Source organism: Eleutherodactylus coqui, chromosome 9 (genome assembly GCF_035609145.1).
Source record: "Eleutherodactylus coqui strain aEleCoq1 chromosome 9, aEleCoq1.hap1, whole genome shotgun sequence".
Lineage (NCBI taxonomy): Eukaryota > Metazoa > Chordata > Amphibia > Anura > Eleutherodactylidae > Eleutherodactylus > Eleutherodactylus coqui.
The window spans coordinates 58,985,832-59,009,864 of NC_089845.1; the positions used below are offsets into that span (position 1 = coordinate 58,985,832).

The window sequence follows — 24,033 nt, forward strand, 5'->3', positions numbered from 1 at the left end:
TAAACACTCAGTGACTGTTTAATAGTCAAAGATACTGTACTATGTAGACAGACAACGCAGAAAATATCTGTATGCCGTCATAAAAAGGTGCTACAGATAAAATAGGTTTCAATGAATTCTTTCATTGAAAAAAAAAAAAAGTGATAATAGAAGCTAGATCATATCTAGTTAAAATATTGTCATAGCCCCTCATACCACTACTAGGGGGTGATCGACTGTTGTATGCAATCCCCCCCCCCCCCCTCCCAATCACACCAGTAGTGGGGGCAGTGTGCCGCTATTCAGGATTGAGGCACTCACCTCTAGGTCTCCAGCCACGAACACGGCTGTTGTCAGTGCCTAAACGAAGCCTGGATTCGTCACTGAAGACAATTAGTTCCATTCCGTAGAAGTCCGGTTTAGTCGTTCACAATACTACTGCAAACAGAGGTGATGGTGGACGAGTGTTAAAGGCACTACACATAATGCCATGAGATAACATTTCCTTTAGCCAAGCACCTGAGGATGGTCCTGACAGACAGCAGCCTGTAACGATGGTGCCACCTGTCTCTGGATTGTGAGCAATGAAATAGTTGTGAGCCGCTCATGATTGTCAGACGAGCCTCTCTACTGGTGGTCTGTCAAGGGTGTCCTGAGGTTGGTCGCCTTGTGTGCGTGCCCTCACGCAGCCCCTGGTTCTAACAGTTTGGTCAGAAGGGCCCAGGTGACAGGTAATTCGTTAATAAAACCATCCAGTTTCTTGCATTCCAACAATACGCCACCTCTCAAACTCTGTTAACTTGGCTGAATTTCTTTGATTGCATCGTAGAGGCGTCTAATGATGTTCAAAAAGCTCTACACAAAAGTGGAAAAAGGAGGTCACTACATACAAGTAGACTCAGCCTTTTTCTAGGCTAAGGGTAGATAGCCTTTTTGTAGAGCCTCAGAGGGCAAGACCATTCATCTAAACCAGGCCACAACTCTATTTGTTAAACTGTCTGCAAAATTTAGCAGGAAATAGGCCAACTCCTAGGGGAATTCCTGGTTATTTCAGCATATCTAAAGCGGAGGCACCCCCCACAATATAGTAATTCCTACTAACACGGTTTGAAAGTCTGCAAAAAAAAAAGGAACTTGTGCTTTTAGATGACAAGGGATAGTGTTCTTGAAAAACAGGGCCGAAAGAACAAGTGTTATCAGTCTTGGTGAACTGCAAATTTAAAGTTTCCAAAATTTCCCACTAGTTTAAATAGCAAAATTATGTAATGATTTGAGAATCTATTTGAAAATACTGACAAGGTGTACAAAAATTTATGAAAAAAAACATGCAAGAACGTATCGAAAAGAAAAGACACAAAAACACCCATGCAAATGTTTTATAGGTTTATTTTAAACAAAAGCAAGTCCAAATTGGCCAAAGTAACATATACTACACATAATACAACAGAGTAGAAATGAGGGAGCCCAACTGGCACCATAGATACATATTCTACAACTAGGGGGTTCCTGATTTCCCAAAGTTACTAATAAATAATATTTATATATGTATATAAAAAAGTATCATGTATCACACATTAAAAACTAAATTGCAGAAATCGGAATTAGAATTTCCATACTGGGAAAAGAAAAAAAAGTCTTGTTAAGTACACCCAAAATGATGCAGAAATCATGCTCCACCCAGTATGTAGATGCATTTATTTACGGCTCCAATGCCATTTGTAGAGATGCTAAGAAGGATTAGTCCAAGATGTGGTGTTCAACACAGCTATGAAAAGTTAATGTATATCTTCACGGAGGGGAGGTTTGCCCAGACAATTTTTCATAAAGAAAAACAGGAAAGAGGGAAAAAAACCAAAACAAAAACACAGCAGCATATTGTAATGTCTGAACATTGCTTACAGACTCAAAACCTGCCAGTTTAATATACAGGAGGCTTAAGCAAATGCGGTGTGCAACAGCACCAAAAAAAAATTTTAAAAAAACTAATAAATAAAAACCACACGGCGTGCTGAAGTCTACGAATATATGCTGTAGGCACTATACAGTATCCCAAAGATACTAGTTTCTTACCCTGATATACCTACAATGCACATGTGCAATATCTGATGTACTACACCTTTAGGCCTTAGTCAGACGGGCGTTTTTAGCCGCGATTTGCGCATGCGCCCGGCGATTTTATAAAACCATTGCTTTGCAATGGTATCGGACACATGAGCGCTTTTTATGCGCTCGTCCGATAAATTATAGAACAAAAAAAAAAAACGCAGATCGCACCTATCTGCGATCTGCGATTCCTGTTTTCTTCTCTATATGCGCTCAATGGGGCCGGCGGCAGCAGCGCCGACCCCATTGAGAACATATAGAAGACAAATCATTCTTCTCTGCCACAGCTGTAACAGCTGTGACAGAGAAGAACGATGTTTGCCCATTGAATTCAATGGAGCGGCAATACAGCCGCTCCATTGAAAGCAATGGGCTGCCGGCGTGCGCGGGATGAATTGTCGGGAAGGGGTTAAATATATAAACCCTTCCCTGCAATTCATCCTAAAATGTGTTAAAATAAAAAAAAAATTGTATTACTCACCTTTCCGCTGCAGCCGGAGTCCAGCCGCGGCCGCTGTCAGTTCTCCTGAACTGCTTCTTGGCACTATTCAGCCGGCGGGGCTTTAAAATCCCCGCCTGCTGAATGGTCTGCCTCTGATTGGTCACAGCCCTGACCAATCAGAGGCAGGTTTCACTCACACACCCATTCATGAATTCATGAATGGGTGAGTGACTGCTGCCTCTCAGCGCTGAGTCAATCAGGGGCAGGTCTGACTCACATCCATTCATGAATGGGTGTGAGTGAGGCATGCCTCTGATTGGCTCAGTGCTGAGCCAATCAGGGGGCAGGTCTGACTCACACCCCCTTCACACCCACTGCAGGACGGCCGCACGGAGCTCCGGCTGCCGGCAGAAGGTGAGTATACAATTTTTTTTTATTTTAACACATTTAAGGATGGATTGCAGGGAAGGGCTTATATATTCAAGCCCTTACCGACAATTCATCCCGGGCTCGCCCGCAGCGCATTGCTTTCAATGGAGACGGCTGTATTGCCGTCTCCATTGAATGCAATGCGCTGGACAGCTCCGCCCCGTTTCTAATGAAACGCGGCTAGGAGCAGATTTTCGGGCGATTTGCGGGCGACTTGCACGCACCGGTTACGCGATTTGCGGATGCGCATCCGTCATGCGATCCGCAAATCGCGCGAAAAATCGCCCGTCTGACTAAGGCCTTATCCTCTGACAATATTGTATAGTAAAACCAATGACTGTTTAGCAATCTATTGCCTGCTTTCAGAGGTATATACACACTGTGCAAACTAAATTGTCAAAAATAAAAGATGAGAAAAAAAAAAATTTTAAAAATCAAGATGTACTGAAAATGGGACAAAGTCCGAAAATTCCTATAAAAACACTGACAAGCTTATACAGAGGTCACTTAGAAAGCGCAGACCTAAAAGGGCTGATAAGTGAGCACCAAAACAGGGGAAAGTAACAAAATGCAATACAGACAGAAGGAAAAACAGTGTTAACATCCAAAACTTCTACCAGACTTCCCTCAAAGTTTCTGCATGAAGTTATACAAGACGTGGGAATGCTAGCCAGGTTTATGCAAGTGTAGCTACATCTCGACTACTAATTCATTTAATAGTCTTCCTGCAAGTCTAAATCATGTTGTACTTTCTTAAGCTCCGACACTTGAAATCCGAGCAAAACCCTCTGTTTGTGATTTCGGAGAAATTTCAGGCACACGTAACGTTTCGTACCAAAAAAGGAGCCAACGTCACTTTTCCACATTTCAAGTAGAGTAGATAGCACTTCTATTTCCGTCTTGCTGGGGTATGGTTTTATGTGGAAATACTTTGTCAAAAATGCTTTCTTCGATTCATTGGATACTGTTGCGCTACTGTCTGGAATCAACTCAAGGAGATCAAGAGACTGCAACGCATCGTAAGACTCTGAAGGGTCAGATTTGATTTCCATCCTCCTCCTTTTTGAAGGCACTGGGTCTTTTGAAGCATTGGTACCAGATTTGTAGTTGTTTTTGGACTCATTTGAGGCTCCCTGAGTATCACCAGTAGTATTTTTTGTTTTTACATACTCGCTTCCCCTCTGTTTAGGTCCATCGTCATTCTCAGGAACCACCTCTGCTCCCGCGGTACTATCTTTCGGGGCGTTGCGACAACGCTGAAGATGGACTGAAACGGCTGGCAAAGCCATATTGCCAGTGTAAACTCCGCAGCAATGGATGCACTTAAAAGCGGGAGTCTTAAGTATTGTATGTACTGTGGGCATTATATGATGCTTTTCTTTCAAATGTGTCTCATATGGCTCAGACCTTGACAAAGCAGAGTTGCAAAATGGACATTTTGAGGTTGGCTGATCTTCTGCACCACAAGACTTTGGTGTAGGTTGTATTTTGATATAAATAGGAACAGCAGTATTTGAGTTGGCTCCAGTAACTACAGCAAGGTTCATATCTTTGTCTCCAAGCTCTTCTCTAGGTACGTCAAAGGTGAAGTCAAAATGAGGAAACAGTGCATCACCATTAGCATCGCTTGTTATTGTGATCCCTTTCTTGCGAAAGTCAACATGCACCTTCTTGTTGCCTACATGCAAGATTTTCATATGATAGATAAAGTTTCTTAGTTCGTGGAAAACCGCTTTGCAGTACAGGCATACCATGCCGTGCATAAGTAAGTGTTTCAACATCTCGTCTTCACGAATAAATGACTTGCAGGTAACGCATCTAATGGATTTTGCTTTCAGGACCTTGAAAAATGATGCATGAGCAGCAATGACTATCGCTTCCTTTGCTTCATTGGTGGTTGAAGAGTCTATAGGTTTGTTGGGACAATTCTCTTGTTTAATATGAGCAATCTGCATGTGTACCTCATACACATTCGAGGGAAAGAGTTCACAGCAAACAGGGCATGTCTTCCACTGCTTAGCCTCCTTGCCTAAATCAGTTGGACTTTTTGTAGGAGTTGGTTTGGGTGGCTTTTTCGAAACATTTTGTGGCTGCTGTACAACAGGAGGAGGAGATGCTGCACCACCGGGAGAAGCTGAAACCTGAACCCCTTTATCAGGTTGAGACAACTGTACCGGCACTTTTGGTGGACTAACAGCAGGTAAAGCACAAGGAGAAACTGGTAATGTTACAGAGATGGGAGCAAGGGTGTAAGTTGGTATGCCATTCACTTGCTTTCCTGTTGGAATAAGCTGTCTGAGAATGGGGGCAGTAAGGATTGTATTTTGTGGAATGCCAGGTTGATTGCCTGCAACATGGTTAGGCTGTACTGACTGGTTTACAGGAAAAACGGTGGAGCTCATAGCCGGATTCATATTTATTAAAGTGGACTGCAAAGATTGAGGACAGGTTAAAACAGTTGACTGATTTAAAGCCAAAGTTTGGTTGATAGGCAGAACGGCAGATCTTACACCAGCCTGAGTACCTGTGATAACCTGGCTTCCTGAAGGAAGAACAGTTGCAGTAACCGGCTGGTTCAGCGAAAACCTTGGAGATAGGAAGACAGATTGAGGAAGGGAGGCTTGGAGGGTAATGCTCTGGGTTTGAGGAAGTTGAGTGGTAACAAACCCAACCTGAGCAGAAGGAGCAACTGTAGTAGACATTGTCTGGCTCAAACCTCCTGTGGGATCCGAGCCCGTAGATACTGGTAAAATCTTCTGCAAGAGAGCATTGGCTCCACCCACTGAAGACGAATTAGGACCATTTTGTGAAAGGTGAGATACTTTAGCATCTTGAGTAGTTGGACGGGCTACAGGTGTAGCGTTTGGAACCAAACCTGGTGGTTTAGGCGACTGAGCTAAAATAGGACTTGAAAACTTTTTGTATGCTCTTTTAACATGTGGTCGACTAATTTCGGAAATGTCAGTTCTAAGTTTAATATCCAGATCTCTGTGCTTATCAGATGTTAAAATGTGGTATATCAATGCATCATGGTTACTAGTAAGGTAACTACATTTTTTGCAATAAAACCTACTATCTGGACTGATCTTGAATACAGAAGAACGTTTGAGTTCCTCTTCAGACTTCTCTCCAAAATAATTCTCAAGTTCAGCTTGATGATGGGTCATAAGAATATGTCTTTTCAAACTATAATATAGGGTGTCAGTAAACTTACATTTTGTACAAGAGAATCTGACGGCGTTTATTGTATTCGGGCTCTCTTTTGCAGATTGAATTTTACGAACGCTAGAGTGAAATATCCGCATATGCTTTAAAACATTCTTCGTTTGTGAAGTGAAGGGGCAGCTCGGACAAGCAGACATAAGCTCCTGGTCCTTCTCGTCTTCATGGTAGCGTTGCAGATGACTTTTGAATGAAGACAGCAGTCTAGTTGAGAATTTACAGAGACTACAGCAGAACTGTTTTGATCTGTAACCCTAAAACGAAATGGAAGGATGAAAAACAAAATTAAATTCACCAAATAAGGTTTCTTTGCAGTTAATAAACCTTTTACCAATCTTGAGTTACAGCATGTCTTGTAACCCATAATGTCCATAGTGGCATTCACAAATCTGTACATTGCTGCTCTAAAGTCTGAGCATTTCCTGCTTGTTCGAGGTACGTACGTTCTGAACTATAATGCACCTTGTAACTCAGTAAAAGTAGAAGGCAATTTTAACCCTTTCCAATCCAATTACTATCCTGGTTTTCCTAGGGGGCTTACTCTTTTTCTGCCGTTATACAACAGTGCTATGTGCTGGCTAAAGCCAGTACTGCATGAGGTGACACGGATAGGCCTTAACAGCAGAGAAGCTGGCAATATACAGTAAGAGAACCCCGACGAATGTCTTCCAACATCGGAGCTGTACAGCCTTAAATCATAATGGCTTCAGAGGTCAGACAGTGGATTGGAAAGGGTTAAGCAAAATATTTGCAAAGTTAGTTAACATTCTATGTAAACTAATTTGCACAAACAAAATTACAGTGTAAGTTACACTTCATGTACAGGTTTAAAATCAATACACATTTGAAGCTCAAAACACTAATGATCCTATATGAGCACAAACAAGGTTTTGCATGCTTTCCACTACAGGGGCTGGCGCATGATTTAGCTTTACTGCATCTCCACTGTATGAAGTAGGGAGCCAATGTAAAAACACAATTGATCTATTACTAAACTATATGAATAGACATTTATCTTCCATCATTTTAATACAATTGCAAGGGTTAACCCCCCCAAAAAATAACGGCTTTGCAATTTATGGGTTTGGATAAATTGGATAAAAGAAGGGACTTTGTAAAGCCACAACTTATTCCACAGCGCAGAAATCATTTGATACGGCAACAAGGCTGGTGTGATTTGTATTTCTCCTATGGGCCCAGACTTCTACACAAGATCTGGGATTGTCTTCTCCTTGGTAAATACATAAAGTTTCCTCACGCATTTTACCAACCTTGGACGGATGGAAGGCCTTGAGACGGCTACCTGAACCATGTGGGGATTCAACCCGCAACTTTCAGGTCATGAGTGAGAGCTCAGGACTGCATTCTTAACATTCTTGGCCACACGAGGCACAATCTGCAGCTTTATAATATAGTTTGTTTTAATTCCTCACTACTTTCAAAGTCTGTGTTTGCAGTTTATGGATAAAACCTTTTGTTACATCTGAAGGCTAAAAACCTGTACAGACCTAAAGGAGTCTATAGAAATTAGATGAAGGTCGCCCGAGCCCACTGATTGCGAGGAGACCGGTTGACCACTATTGTGTGTGGGAGGGATTAGACTGTCACACCACAGCAAATGTTGGGGGAGGGGGTAGAGGGATGGGTGAAATTTTTCAGAATCCAATGAAGCTTTAGAACGGTGTATGTGATTGTAACATTCATATAAGAAATTCCAATATCAGAGCAAAAGGATAATTTATCGTGGAAAACAGAACACTTGAATGGAGGCTCTAGTATCCTGTTGTACAATCTCTTGCTTGGTTACAAGATGTGATATGGGTGGGCATGGAGGTTCTAGTATCCTGTTGTACCGCCTCTAGCTTGGTTACAAGATGTGATACGGGCAGGCATGGAGGCTCTAGTACTCTGTTGTACTGCCTCTAGCTTGGATACAAGATGTGATACGGGCGGGCATGGAGGCTCTAGTACCCTGTTGTATCACCTCTAGCTTGGATACAAGATGTGATACGGGGGGCATGGAGGCTCTAGTATCCTGTTGTACTGCCTCTAGCTTGGAGGAAAGATGTGATACAGGCAGGCATGGAGGCTCTAGTACCCTGATGTACCACCTCTAGCTTGGATACAAGATGTGATATGGGTGTGGATGGAGGCATACAGGTTCTGTATGGTATCCTGCTGCATACTGATCCGCATTTGCTGTAACTCGGGACTCTAGATTGTCCAAACTCGTAGGCTGTTGAAGTTAGTGCCCCAGATAACGACCGAGCAGGCCACAGACGTGTGACAATGTTCTGGGGACATTCCTGTGACACCCTTGCTATGTGCAACCAAGCATTATCCTGCAGGAAAATGCCTCTTGAGAGTTCTGCCATGAGAGGAACACATGTGGCTGTAGGATGTCCTGACCCTAGTGCTGAGCTGTCATTGTCCCTCATACCATTAGAAAACAACCTGGTTCCACTCTGTAGCAATTCAGCTTTATTGCTCATGACACCACTGCAAATAGAGGCAACGGTAGCTGTCAAATGCAGTACACGTAATTGGTGCCATGAGAAGATATTTCAGCCAACTTCCTGTCCCTGGATGGTGGAAAAAGAAACGGTTGGAGCTGCTTGTGCTTGTCGGACGATCCTCTACTGGTGGTCTGCCAAGGGCATCCTAGGCTCGGTCGCCTTGTGTGCCCTCACGCAGCCACTGGTCCCAACACCTACAGACAGTCTGGTGAGAACGGCCCAGGTAACGGGCAGTTCGTTGATCAGACCATCCAGCTTCTCATATTTCAATAATACGCCTCCTCTCAAACTCCTAAGTGGGCAAAATCTCTTGGATTGCGTCATAGAGGAGTCTAGTGGTCAACAAGCTCTACACAAGCGGAAAAAGAGGTCACGACACACAAGGAGCCTCAGAGCCTTTTTATAGGCCAAGGGTGGCAACATCTCTAATTATTTGTATATCTACCTGAGAGGTAACTGCAAGCAGAGTTTTGACGCAAAACGTCGTCTCCTAGGGGCTTGATTTGTTTGTACAGAGCCTGTATATACATATATATGTATATAAAAGTCTACATTAAAGTACACCTAGATTAAACAGAATCTTCGACATTTTAATTTCAATATAAAGGGTGAGCGTAGAGATTTGGAATAAATTGTGTAAATTACTGTGAAAATATTAAAGGGGACGGGACAATATTCCATATATTTCCTCCTTGTATGCATTGATCCAGACTATCTAAAGCTTATTAAATAGCGCACATCATCACTATACACAAGGCAAACAAGTTAATGCAAAATATGTAAGTGTACACAGGCACAACAATCATCTTAATAGTTTATCACGTATCCACAGAATAGGCGATAAAATAACTAATAAACTTCACATTGCTGGGAGCCCAATGATTTCTAGAACACCCAACCCGCCCCAATTACTGTAATCTGTTGGGTTGTGAAGGGAAAAAGAAAAGAGGGAAGAAGTGATGTCTGCTTGTGTGTGATCTGCTTTATTAAACTTTATGGGAGTTCCAGCAGTACATGCAACTGAAGCCAGAAAACAGATTAACTTTTGCACAAAATATTTTAATATCTTTTATAGAAAAGTAAAAAAAAAAAAATACCGGTAAGTATCAAACAGAATTAGAGGAAATGTACTAACATTACACAAGGCAGTGACATCAAGGGAGGATCTGAATGAGATTGGAAAGATTGTACATTTTAAGGTTTCCTTTTGGAAGAAATGTAACGTTCTAGGTTGCATATGGAAGGTGACATATATATATGTAATTACAATGCAAAAATAAAAATATTTTATGTACAAATAGGCTTGGTTATAATTGTGTAACAGATCAAAAAATAATAATAATAATGCACAGAAACCTTCCAGGAAATGAGAATATAGTCCAAATTTAGCTCCAGCAAATCCTTATCTGTGCATATGTGACAGACCAGAATAATGTTAAAAACCTGTTCTACTCTATTTTCCAACAACTAGTGTTAGACATACATTTCTGCGTCCAATAGATTCCCAAAGCGAGACATCCTCCCATGATGTACTGGAAAAATGTGTGTCTCCTGGATTATAAGTGTTGGTTTCCTAAAAAACAAACAAAAGAATAGACGTTTTGATACTTAATGGATTGCAAGCTTTTACTGCGGCTCCAGATAAAACTCATGCACTTCTGGAACGAGCCCACCCAACTAAGCAGTCATTTCTATACACAATGTGATCTCACGTGTCCATACTGCATTACATGCTTCGCTGTTTAATACACCGGTACTAACCGGTCATGTCATTCTACAGATAGGGGGAAAAAAAAATATATAAAAATTATGAAATAGAGCAATTACACATTTTAGGTGACCAACCTCGCCTGCGCAAGATACTTGTACAGACAGTGCCAATTAGAAGCCGTGCAAGAAAAGGTGCGGAGTTATACATTGCAACAGATGACCCTACTATCGAAGAACACGTAGAGCTTTTTTTTTGCATACGGTTGTAACCCTTTGCAATCCAATTTTGGATTCAGGGTTTCCTAGGGGGCTTTCTCTTTCTACTATTATACAATGGCGCCATCTACTGGCTAGAGCCAGTACTGCAGTATGTGACATGGTCGGAGAGGCCCCCCCGACAACAGAGCAGCCGGCAATATGCAGTAGGAATACCCTGCCGGACGACTTCCGACATCAGAGCTGCATAGGCCTTAAGCAGAATGTATGAAGACGTCAGACAGTGGATTGGAAAAGGTTAATCTTTAACCCTGACCTAGCAGCAATAACCTTAGCTTCCCCACAAATAAGCAGGTCTAAAAAGGTATCAGGGGCCACTTAGCCCACCACCCTACAGCAGTGGGCTGGGTCTACATTTTACGTAGGGCATTATACGTGTCTGAGGTGTACAGGAGGCCTACAGTAAGTCACAACAGTGGCACACAAATCCAAGTAGTCAGGTGGCCACCGTTCTATAAAAGCACTCAAACTGCACTTATGGCTTTGAAAATCTTGCACCATTACATTCTAGATAGGCCACCATATTTCTGGGAGCTACAAGAAATTATGGAACATAAGATTGAGGATTAACTGATTTGTACCATTTATCATTCTTTCCTTAAATAATGCATACTTATTTTTTTTTTTTTTAGAAACAAAGTTTTTATTTGGTTTTCAATCTTCCATCATTAGTAATGCCCAGGTCAGCAAAAGGCATTACTTTTTTTGCAATACATTTTTGTTAATAAAATGTGTAATCATAATTTTCAGAATCATGTAGACTATATCACACAGGCAAGGTCTGCACAAACTAGCAGGTTAGGGCCAAAACGAAAAACCTGTTAGGCCCCGTCCACGGGCACTGCGGTATCTCTGCCGCTGGAGCTGCAGCCCGGGAGCAGGAGCAGCAGACGAATCTCCGCCGGTCAGCCTACTCTAATAGATAGGCTGACCGCGGAGAATCAGGGCAATTCGCAGCATGCTGCAAATTGCTGGCAGCGAGCCGAGAATCACAATGATTCTCCGCTCGTGGACACGGGGCCAGTGCTTTCCATGGCAACGCTATGGAAAGCTTCAGACGGCGTAACTAGCCAGCAGTTTACCGCCAGCGAAATCACTGCCGTGGACAAGGGGCCTATAGGACGAGTCACTTTAGGGATTTCAGCCATGTGTGGTTTTACTTCTCTCTTTTTTCCCCTTCAGTTACCAAAATTCTTTTTCCTGCATTTTTTTTTTAATGCGAGTTACTTAATTTTTTTTAATGTTCTTTTCACTGACTATTTTTCATTCATTTTTTAGTTGTATAGTGTGTAAACCGCTAAAATAAAATATTTTCATTTAGAGTTATTTTTAGAATTAGTATATTTATGCCAAAATAAAGTACAGGAATTGGTTCCTCATTTTGGTATATAATTTGTATAGTTTTGGACTGGTGGCGGGTTGTTTTCTTTAGGTTATTCTGTAGTTTTTTTAAAACCTATTTTTGTCAACTAAATTTTTTATTTATTTTTAATTTTAATATCCACGTTCCCCATTACATCATATAAGACCTCTGGGGACACTCACTGTTTTTTTTAACCCCTTAGGCTGCCTGTCCACAGGAGAGTTTGAATTACGTTCCCAGCGACAATAATCTGGCCGCGGGAAACACAGTTCAAACTCTCCATAGCATTGGAGGGCGCCTCCCCCCCCCGTCCACGAGTGGAGAATCTTTGCGATTTTCCACTCGTGGCCGGCAAATCGCAGCATGCCGCGATTCTCTGCGGTCAGCCTATATATCAGATAAGGCTAACCACTGAGATCAGTCTGACGACTCCTGCTCCCGGGCGGCGGAGATCCGCCGCGGAATACCGCTACGCCAGTGGACTGGCAGTCTTAGAGACGGAGCTTTTTTTTGTTTATTTCTATTTTCTTTTTTTCATCGCCCCCTTCCGCTTTTTAAGAAAAAAAATCATAATTCCTTTATCCATCTACGTCGCTGTATGAGGGCTTTTTTTGGGGTACGAGTTGTATTTTTCAATGGTACTATTTAATGTACCATATAATGTACTGAAAAACTTTCAAAAAATTCAAAGTAGAGAGAAATAGAAGAAAAAAAATTGTGAAATTTTGCCATCTTTCGGCGCGCCTTGTTTCTACGGCGCACAAACTGCGGGACGCCTTGTAGTTTGCATTGGTACCATTTTGGAATACATGCGACTTCTTGATCGCTTTTTATTGATTTTTTTCCTTGGACACAGTGCTACCAAAGAAGTGCATTTCTGGCAGTTTTTTTTTCTGACTACATTCATCGCACGGGGTAAGTAATACATTATTTTGCTAGATTGTACTTTTACGGATGCAGCAATACCAAATATGTATTTGTTTTAGGATTTAGAATCCTTTAAAATAAATGTGGGAAAAAGGGGGCGATTTAAACTTTCCTTCCTTTTTTTTTGCAATTAGTAACATTTTATTGATCTTGTTTTTACTTTTTCAGTCCTCCAAGGGGGTCACAACTTGTGATGCTTTGATTGCTCCTGCAATAAGAAACAGCCGACACCTGGGATGTATGAAGGGAGGTCGCCCTGCGATCGCCTTTCATACATGTCCTGCAGCTGCAGGACTTAAAAACACTCTAGGGCTGTCACCAAGGGGCTCACACTTTTCCAGTTACAGGGTAAAACATACCTGTAGTCACTAACAGGTGATGAAGGTCTGCTTGATTGCAGAAACAAGAGCCCGTCTGCAATTGACATTGCGGACAAGCCACAGTTTCCGCAGGAAAAGCAGGAGTTTTAAAAAAAAAAAATTAAAAAAAAATAATCAAGAATTCGCTGCAGGAACCAGACTCTGACACGGGCTTAATCAGGACATTTGAAGAGTTTTGTGAATAGTGTGAATGGATTTGAACAGTCATATGAGCAACCAGAAATATATCAATTGCAAATAAGATGCAGCACCATAACTTGCCGCATCCTCATGCTGATTGCCAAGAGTGTCTTATAGTTCCCTAACAAATGGCAGATGTGGCATATAAAGACAACCTACTGGTGTAGACTAAACATCAGAACCTCGTAGGCCTCACCTATCACATCTTGGGCATATAGTTACAATACATTTCTTTTTCTTACTTCACAGTAATAATGTATGCAAATATATGGAAAACTATTGCATAGATCAGCCATTGACTCAGAAAAAAAAAAATGATGCCTAGCGGGACGTTCTAGGCTTCCCTTGAGGACACGCCCCCCCCCCCCCCCCCTTTTCTCCCCACTTTCAAAAAAAACCATAACCCTTATTGATATAGCTGTCTGAGGCCTTGGGGGGGGGGGGGTGTTCTTGTGTTTTTGTTTTTTTTTAACAAGTTGTATTTTTCAATAGTACTGTTTAATGTACTAAATAAAATTGAAAAATTTCCAAGTAGAGTGAAAGGTGAAGAAGAAAAACGAAATTCTGCCATCTTGGAGAAAGAGGTTCTTGTTTTCAATGACATACATACTGTGGCAAAAGTGACAAAAAAAAAAAACACAACTAATCTATAAGTCAATATGATTACTACATTTATATACTTTTTTGCTGTACTACTTTAAAAAAAATAAAATATCTTTGAAAAAAAACAAAATTATGGCTGTCAGAAAATGGTGGCAGAATAACTTTCCGTCAATGTACCATACTAAGGTTTTGGTTCTACATGACCATTAAAAAAGCAGAGCAATTCTGGCATTGTGATTTTTTCCCCCCAGACAGCTCACTGTGTGGGATAAATAACGCATTTGTTTGATAAATCGGACTTTTGGTTAGGGTTTTATGTATGCAGCGATACAAATATGTTTTTGGGGTTATGTTTTGTTTTTTTAATATATATATTATTGATCTTTGTTAATGCAGGCTAGAAAACAAGAAGGAAACTTATAGACTTGTAAGTTTTAAGGGAAACCTATCACCAGTTCGTGCTGCCTGAAAAATGGGACAGGGATTCCCATTGCCCTCGTGTATGCGTAATTCTGAAAAACACAGATTTGAAGCTTGACTTGGGAATAGAACGCCACGTCATTGGGGGTGGCCCGCACCGGCTTCTCCCTGCCCACATGTAGACTTACAGCTTTCCTCCTATACACAAAAGGACATGGAGCTGTCAATTTACACGCTGCGGGTGGGGAAGAGGCCAGCGTGGCCAGCTTGTGTGACTTGGAACTCCGTTCTCAAGTGAAAGTTCAAAGTGCGTTTATTCTGAAAGAAGAAGAGTTTTAGCATAAAAATATCAAGAGGAGCAAAAGGCATACTGGTCGCAGGTTCCCGGAGCCCATGGTTCGGGCAGCATGAACCTGGTGACATTCCCTTTAACAGTGCCAACACCTCTCAGGAGCCACTAGTGTGAATCTTGAGTTGCCAGCTACGAACCACATGGCTCACAAATCTCTGGTTAGGGAACTATAAGTTCAGTCTGCTTGAGATTATTTGCTTTCCATTTAGGATGCAAGTTTTTTAAAATGCCAATGTGACAGCTTACAATCACAGCTATATTCAGATGGCCACATGCGGGTTGTACCCAAGAAACGTAGGTGCAACTCCCATCGGGCAACACAAGGACAGCGATTTGTGTGCTGCCCGATATACACAGCCCCTGTACAATGCAAGTTAAAACCTACCCAAAAATAAGCCCTAGCCTAATTTTCAGGAAGGCTCGAAATATAAGCCCTACCCTGTAGTTACACTACATTAAATAAATAAATAAAGATAGAGTACATTACCTAGCAGGCTCGGTCCAGGTTCCTCCCACTGCCCTCTAGAGGTCCAGCGCGGTTCCAGCAGTCCTCAGCTGCTCGTACATCAGTTCTGGTTATAAATCCCACCTCCAGGAAGCGATGGCTGCGATTGGTTCTTCGACCGCTGCTCAGCCAATGAAAGCAGCACTGAATGAACCAATGCGATGGCTGTGATTGGTCGCAGCTCAGGCAATTCATAAATCCCACCTCTACAATGTGATGGCTATTGATTGAGCAGCGGTGGAAGAACCAGCCAATCACAGCCATCGCATTGGTTCATCCAGCGCTGCATTGATTGGTTTATTGACCGCTGCTCAGCCAATCAATGCCTTTGCTTTCTAGAGGCAGGATTTATGAATCCCGTAACCAGGAAGTGATGTTGTATGAGCGTCCGAGGACTGCAGGAGGGACCTAGACCAAGCCTGATAGGCAAGTAAAATAAGACCTAGCGCCTCTTTTCGGACAAAAATTAATATAAGACAGGGTCTTATTTTGGGGGAACACAGTATGCCTGTCTGTGACAACAGACTAATAAGACCTGCAGCAAATTTAACCAGAAGGATAATCTGATCAGCAAAAATAGCAATTCTGCCACTACGTTTACGGCGTTCACCATGCAGCATAAATATAACTTTATTCTTTGTATTGATGCAATTGTAGCAATACCAAGATTAATATACTTTTTGCTTTAATCCTTTTGTGTAATAAAGATTTTTCTTTAAAGTTTGTTTAGCTGTTGCAGCAATCCTAGACCCATGATATTTAAATTTTTCCATAAACTGTTGTAAGAGAAGTAATTTTTTTTGAGAGGCGTTGTCTTTATAGACATTTTGGGTTACCTACAACTTTTCATTGTTTTTTATTCCTATTTTTGAGACAGAATGAAAAAAATAGCAATTCTAGCATTTCCGTTTGGCATATAAATAATGTGTGTTATTTTATAGTTCAGGGCATTAAGGATTCTGCAGTGTCAATTATGTGCAATACATTAAAAAAAATCCCCCTTTCAAAAACCACCTTCTTAGACATTTGTAAGTTCCAATGTGGAACTTGAGGTAATTATCTGATCACTTCTGTAATACATTGCAATACCCCTTTCACAACAACTGTCAGTTTTAGGGTGCGTTCACAAGAGCGTATATCGGCTCCGTTTTCACGCCAGCCGATATACGTCCTCATCTGCAGGGGGGGGGGGGGGGAGCCTGAAAGAGCCAGAAGCAGGAACTGAGGCTCCCGCCCCCTCTCTGCCCCTCAGCACTATTTTCAATGAGAGAAGGCGGGGCTAATGTCCGTGAATTAGCCCCGCCCCACCCCGCCTCTCTTCATTGCAAATAGTGCAGAGGGGCGGAGAGGAGGCAGAGAGGGGACGGGAGCTCAGTTCCTGCTCCTGGGCTCTTCCAGCCTCCCCCCCCCCCCCCCCCCCCTGCACATGAGGACGATGTATATTAGCTCGGCGTGAAAACCGAGCCGATATACGTTCGTGTGAATGCACCCTCAGACAGATAAGACGGAGCCAATAGGCATCTGTACCTGGCAACCTCTGAGGCCATTGTAAGAGCAGCGTGTTAGCTGTCCATAGAAAACCAAACAGAACACCCACTGCATCCAACACGGCCATCCAGGCAGGGCTCATGCATTACAAAAAAACCACAATGCTGTGGCAAAAAGCCCCTTAGTGACTATATTGATAGATTTGTGTTGCAATACCATGCTGGGCCACTGCGCAATGCACAGAGCCATCTGCTTCCTACTCCATACAGCGTGACATACAAGCTGATCGACTAGTGATGACCTATTCTAGGGATAAGGCATCCCTTTTTTTTTTTTTAGAGCTTTAACCCCTTAAACACATGGCCTATTTTGGGCTTAAGGATGCAATGATTTTTGGGGAATTTTCATCTCCACTTTTCTAAAGCCATAACTTTTACATTTTTCTGTTGATACAGCCATATTAGGGCTTGTTTTTTGCGTGGCGAACTATAGTTTTATCGGTAGCATTTTTTGGTGCATATAATGTATTATAAAACTTTTCTTTTTTGAGAGAGTGGCGGGAGAGAAAACATCAATTCTGTCATTGTGAATTTTTATTTTATTTTATTTTTTACAGCGGCAATCATACAGCATAATTTTCTATGGGTCGGTACGATTACAACGATACCAAAATTTTTTTTTTTTTTTAGGTTTTTCCACTTTTGCACAATAAAAACCCTTTATTTGGAAATAATTATTTTTTATCACTGCATTCAAAGTCCCATAATTTTATTTTTCAGTGGATTGAGTGGGCTTGTTTTTTGCATCACGAGCTGTAGTTTTTATTTGTGCCATATTGGGGTACGTATGGCTTTTTTGATCGCCTTTAGGGAGGTTAAACGAATAAAATAAACAGCTGGCTCCGGCTGCGCGATGGCACGAGTTCACTTACACCTTATGGATGGCGCAAGATCAGCTTACGTCCTGTTGTGTTAACTACCCTGCAGACAGGACGTAAACTTACGCCCTGTGCCGTTAAGGGGTTAAAGGCCAAGTGGTATATAAAACAAGTACTATTCTACACTGAAATGTTTAAAGAGATTCTACGGCAAGAGTGCAAATGTTTTGGGAAGATCAGCAGTTAATACCAGCGATATCCCATTCATAAGGAGGAGTGGTGGCCGAACACACTGACATGGTCCAATCAGTGCTCACAGTGGGGCACACCTGACATGACTGCGAGAGGTGAAGCAACCCCGCAGTGAGGAGGAAGAAGGACAAGAGACCCCTGTTCAAGGTCAGCGGGGGTCTCAGTGGTGAGACCTCCACTGATAAACAAGTTATCCTTTGTTCCGTAAGGTCCTCACGAGGTTATGTTCTATCTCACATTGGCGGTTTAGAAGTTACATACAAATGCCGTATACTTCGGAGTATACTTACTTAGACTAGTGCTTCATATGCACCAACATCAATGCAACAAACGCATTAGGAGATGAAGACTTTTAGAACACTTGGTGCATCTGAGGGCCCCTCCATGTACCAGGCTGAAACCTATGGCAGCTACGAGCTAGTGTAGGTGTCAGCTATAATTTATGCCAATTTCTGGCTTAAGTTAGGGCACGTTGACCAGCCCTGCTGGCTCATGCCAGGCCCACCCACTTTTTGAAAATCATGAAGTCACAATTTTGGCACATACACCAAAATTGCAGCTTTTGTACACCAGCAGACTGGCATACCAAACAGAACACATATGCCCCATATATGTATATGCTTTATGGAATTTCCAAACCATGCTGTGAGAATGAACACTCGAGGCTTCATTCCAGCCATCACATTGGCTTTGTGTCATAAATCAAGTTGTAGGACCCTGCAGAGTAAACATACGAACTCCAGCGCTCCTTACCTCAACAGCTTCTTTGCACGTTTCCAGACCGATCTGCAGCAACAACTGCTTCACTCTTTTTCGCGCCTTCCTTATTTTCTCAAGATTATTGACGGGTGTTTGAAACATTTTGGTAGCCCTGAAGACAAAGAACACAAAAAAAAAAAAAGACAAAAATCATCATGTAACCGTTTTATACAACCATTCACAGTTAGGGCACACAGACAACCGCGAGATTTCCACTGGGAAAGCGCAGCTTCAAAACCAGCGGCACTTAGTCACGGATTTTGGAGCGGCTTGGCCACATGCTTTTCCGTTGCGGTCCATGTTCCCATAGAGAGCAGCGCGGCCACAACAGAAAAAAAATATAGGACATGCTACGGCCGGGGAATCTGCGCTGCTTTGCCGCTATGGCTTGGTGTGTGGATGAGATTTTTGACAAATCTCGTCCACATGGCTGGCTAACCCCGGGATTAGCGGCCGCAGGTTGATTTGCCACAGCGAAATTTCACACAGAATTTCCGCGGCAAAACCATCCTGTGTGAAGCCAGCCTTAAAGCGACTATTCTATCAGTTTCCGGTTACTTCTCAGAATGTGTAACCCCAACAGTTCCTCCTTGAACATTTAAGTTTTGTTCACATTTGCGCAATTCTCATCCTTCACACAAGGGACACCAACAGCGCACGGCTGACCTCACTGGCTGCATGTCTATTGGGCTGCGCCAAGGTGTCTGATGGGGGGAGTAGTGCTGCATAAAGTATTTTTCCAATCAAAAGCAATAGAATCTCCTATCTAAAAGGGGAAGAGCGCCTTAAAGGGGTTGTGTGACCACACAAAAAAACCCTCTAACAGCTGCTCACGAGTTAAAGACAGAAGAAAAAAAAAAAAGGGAAAAGATGGCATACTTACCAGTTTTTATCCCCCCAGGACCTAGCTGATCAGCTCCCGTGGCCCGGTCACCAACGTCCTCCAGAGGTCAAGTGACCACTGTGGCCAATCAAAGCCTCTGTCCGAACCCCTGGCATCAGACCTCAGACACTGGGCACCATAAGGTCGGAAGTACAAGACTGTGATGCCGCAGCCTTTGATTTGCCGAACAGTCAGCTGACCAGGGTAAAGACAACAGGTGGGTCTGCCCTCTTATGGCCAACTGTCAATGTTTTCTTTTTTGTAGTCCCAACCGTATTAAGCTGGGCCAGACAAATTAGATGAATGTCACTTTAATACATTGCATGAACAACCCCCCCCCCCGACACATAGGCTGACCGCTGAGAATCGCGGCAATTCGCAGTATGCTGCAAATTGCCGTCCACGAGCGGAGAATCGCTATGATTCTCCGCTCGTGGACACGGGGCCGGCGCTTTCCATGGCAACGCTATGGAAAGCTCCAGACTGAGTTATTCGCCGGCGATTTACCGCTGGCGAAATCACGGCCGTCGACAGGGGGCCTTAGTTGACATGAACTCTGGAGGGCATAAGTATGAGTTTTCATGACTTGAACCCAAGTATGTGAATTTATGACTTGTCTGTATATATTAGAGAGACTAAGTAGATGATTTATAGATACAATTACCTTCTACTTTCTGCGATGGTTAAAAGAAAATATGGATGGAGGGAGCTGCCAATAACCTTGTTTATTAGAAGAGGGGGCCTTACTGGATTATACCAATACAAGGGGGAAAATATTATCACTCCCAGGCGGCAGAGGTGACAAAAAAGATTGCCAAATGGTAAGGCTGCAGATATGAATAAAAATATAGTTTGGAGAAGAACACACTTCAATTCCCTAAAAGTACATTTTTTATACCGGCAGCCGACTGGGAGTTCTGCACTAGATGGACCGGACAACACAGGGCACTTCTCTTTTTTTTGAGCACATCTGGTTTTGAGTCACAAAAGCCCTATTTATTACAGCTGGGGACATCTGTACCAGATTACGGGACAACCGTCCTCCCGGAGGCGCCGATGTGAGCTGTGAACTGGCTTTATGACAACCGCACGGAACAAAGGAGACTGGAGTCTCTACATAGGAGCCGCCGAAGTGTTGTGAGCATGCTCTGTGACCTATGAACTCCTGAGGTCACTGTGAAGGGAGGGGGAGGAAGCGAGCTGTTGCTGCAGTACCAGACTAAACCACGCTGCCTACTACCAGCACTGTCCACACCAACAGCAGGCAAGGAAATCAGCGGGAATTCCCAGCGGTGCCCCCCCCTTCAGGTTATCGATGTAAAACATCCTTGTAAGTGAATCACAGCTTAGGCATTCAGCCAACTGGAATTAACGGCCGACGTCAGACGGATCTCAAGTACAAATCCCGGGGGTAGACGCCATAGTGGCACTAAGCAGATACTTTCCAGATTGTTCCGTACAAAGGCGTAAGGACTACACCGTTACCTGTGGATGGCCCCAGTGGTCAGCCCCAGTCAGTGCGCTTGGGACATTACAGCCTCACCCACTAGGATGCCGGCCCGGGAGTCATCCGGAACACCACAACTCCTGAACCGTCTCCGCTGCGCCAGACGTCTGCTTACAGGATAGTGAATTGGGGAAGTGAATGGTGGCAAGCGGTCAGAAGAGACCTGCAGCGCCCCCCGTCTACATGTACTGAAGGATTACTACTGCTACGTCATCCTCAGTAAGAGGACACCAGGGCCTGCGTGTCATGAGCGCATGTGTATTTGCGCATCAGGCTTTGCGTATGCAAGAGTGCTACATGCATGACACACACGCAGCTCTGCTACATGCATGACACACACGCAGCTCTGCTACATGCATGACACACACGCAGCTCTGCTACATGCATGACACACACGCAGCTCTGCTACATGCATGACACACACGCAGCTCTGCTACATGCATGACACACACGCAGCTCTGCTACATGCATTGTTCATGCCATACAACAGGGATCAGAAGCGGCACAGCACTGGAGAGGAAGTCTGTGATGACATCACCGCCATGCTCCACCCCAATCACATGATGGTGACGCTCAGCCTAAGGGAATGACTTGCATGCTCCGCCCCTGATCATGACTCATCAAAGGTCCCAGTGAGGGAGTTACATGCTCCGCCCCTGATCACATGACATTGATGGCATCACAGGTCCTGCATCCTTGTTCAGATTTCGGGCGGACTACAAACCCCCTGCGACCTCAGTTGCTATGGAATGCTAACGAACACCTAGCCGGACAGCAGCCGTGTGCATACAGGACCTGTGATGATGTCGTCATGTGATCAGGGGCGGAGCATGTCAGTCACTCACAAACCAACTCACAGACAGACAGATCTTGGTTAGTAGTTTAATGGGAGGAGCGCCAACACAGCACTCTGAAAGAAAGTCAGCCTTTCCAGCACCGCGTGACCTCCAGGGGGTGACAGCGCTGATCACAGGAGCGTATGAAGCCCACATCCCCATCATATCCCTAAGGCCGCTCCCCCCCCCCGTGTATTGCATACGTGCTGAGTGTCGACAATCCGCATGCACTATCTTTACACGTATGTGCGGGTGACACACGCCAAGATATTACAAGCTGACATTGTTTTGCATGCACATTTTACACCCTGTGATGTCATCCGCACGCAGGTGTAATCTGCTGCAGGCCGCCGCGTGGGACAGGTGTGCGGCACACGGCCAGTGTACAGTGGGGATGCCTACTCTGCCGGCCGCTGCGCACTATCTCGGGGTGTATGTGCGTGTGATATGCACCAATATAGAACATGCTGTGCTTTTCTAACGTCCTAAAGCCGAGCGCCCCCATTATAGTCACTGGGTCCCATCCGTCGGCGTAGGGATTCCCCAAAGGGATCAGGAAAGCGGAATCCCCATGGCAGATAATGCAGCAACCAGACCGCATACTAGTCCATCTCTCCCGGCTGTGCAGGAGGACACTGCCATCACTCTCTGTTATCAGCCACTGCTATACTGAGGTGTATAGGCAGCTGTGGAGCCTGCGGCTGGCGCCGCCATGTGCTGGCTTACAGAAGGCGGGCAGGCAGCGAGCGCACTAGGCGGGCTGTCCCGCACACACGTCTGTACTGCCCCCTAGGGGAGCCTACGGGATGCCCCCAGCGGACACCGACAGCCATGGCGCCTCCGTCATCCGGCCGGGGGAGGAGTCAGTGGCGCCCGGCTCCGGCGTCCGCCCGCTTCCCGCTCTGCTGTGGAGATAGTCAGCGGCCGCCGCTCACACAATGGCCGCACGTGCTGCACTTACCCGGCAGTGCTGCGGAGGGCGCTGCTCCCAGTCCGTACGGCTCCGGGCTCCGCCTCCCGCTGCTTCTTCCCGCCGGAATGAGGAGCCGCCGCCGCTCTTCCCCCACTAGATATGGCCACTACCAGTCACCGTGTGGGTGGGCGTGCTGAGCAGGGAGCTGCGTCCGCTCTTCTCCCGCCGCCGCCGGTGCGCCGTCCCCCCCTAACTGTCTCACCGCCAGAAAATGGCGGCCGGGTATATAGGTAGGAAGTGACGTCAGGGACCCTAGAATCTGCATAGACTTAGTGCCCATTAAGCCACGCCCCCTTGACATTTTAAGAGTTCCATTCTAGTTATTATTTCAGGGTGTAACGAAAGAATTAAGGGGTACAGCAAATTTTTTGGGGGGTCCCATAAGGCTCTAATGTACCCCCCCCCCCCCAAATAACCCCACCCCCTCCCTCTATTGTGCTCACCTACAAACGTCTCGCGTTGCTTTACTCAAAATGAAAAAAAAAAACAGTGACGTCTGGTTGTGGGCGGAGTAACGTGACATCACAGTGACGACGGCAAGTCACGTGGTTAGCATGCAGCCTCACTTCTTTTATGCAAATCTTATGGGTGGTGTGATGAAACTCCGCCCACAACTACAAGAGCCAATAGGAAAACACTTCAGTGGATGGTGGGGGAGGGATTTTTCTGATTGGAGGGAACCACTCTGGATTTTTTGTGAAATCTTAGTCTCCAATAGAAAGGATGTTCTCAATGAGGCACTGAATGTAATAATGACATGTGACCTCAATGGCTCATTACATATAGTCATTATAATACTGGCCTTATTAGCACATTGTGGAACATGTGACCACAGGACATTACAGCATAACAAGTTTTTATCACAAATTGCACAAAACTGTACATTTTCTCTACACTTGGCCTGTCATGGCCAACAAAAATTACCTCATAGCCATAACCTCCCATTGGCTAGAATGAGCGCAGTCACCAAATATTACCAAAAACCTAAATCCATGAGGCTGTCCCTGCCGATATCTGACATTCCACAAAAACCTATCATTTTCCATTGGGA

General features: G+C 44.1%; 1 protein-coding gene across 2 annotated transcripts; it reads right to left on the bottom strand.

Moving 5' to 3' along the window:
* Positions 1-1,349: 1,349 nt before the first annotated feature.
* On the bottom strand, positions 1,350-23,198 carry ADNP2 (ADNP homeobox 2). Of its 2 annotated transcripts, XM_066579447.1 has the most exons (4): positions 22,971-23,198; positions 18,778-18,895; positions 10,175-10,264; positions 1,350-6,429 (listed from the first exon to the last, which is right to left on the bottom strand). In XM_066579447.1, the coding sequence occupies exons 2-4, from the start codon at positions 18,883-18,885 to the stop codon at positions 3,667-3,669; spliced, it is 2,961 nt and encodes a 986-aa protein (XP_066435544.1). In that variant the 5' UTR covers positions 18,886-18,895; positions 22,971-23,198; the 3' UTR covers positions 1,350-3,666. The 2 variants fall into 2 exon arrangements, with proteins under 2 accessions (XP_066435544.1, XP_066435545.1); XM_066579448.1 differs by lacking the exon at positions 10,175-10,264.
* Positions 23,199-24,033: the final 835 nt, after the last annotated feature.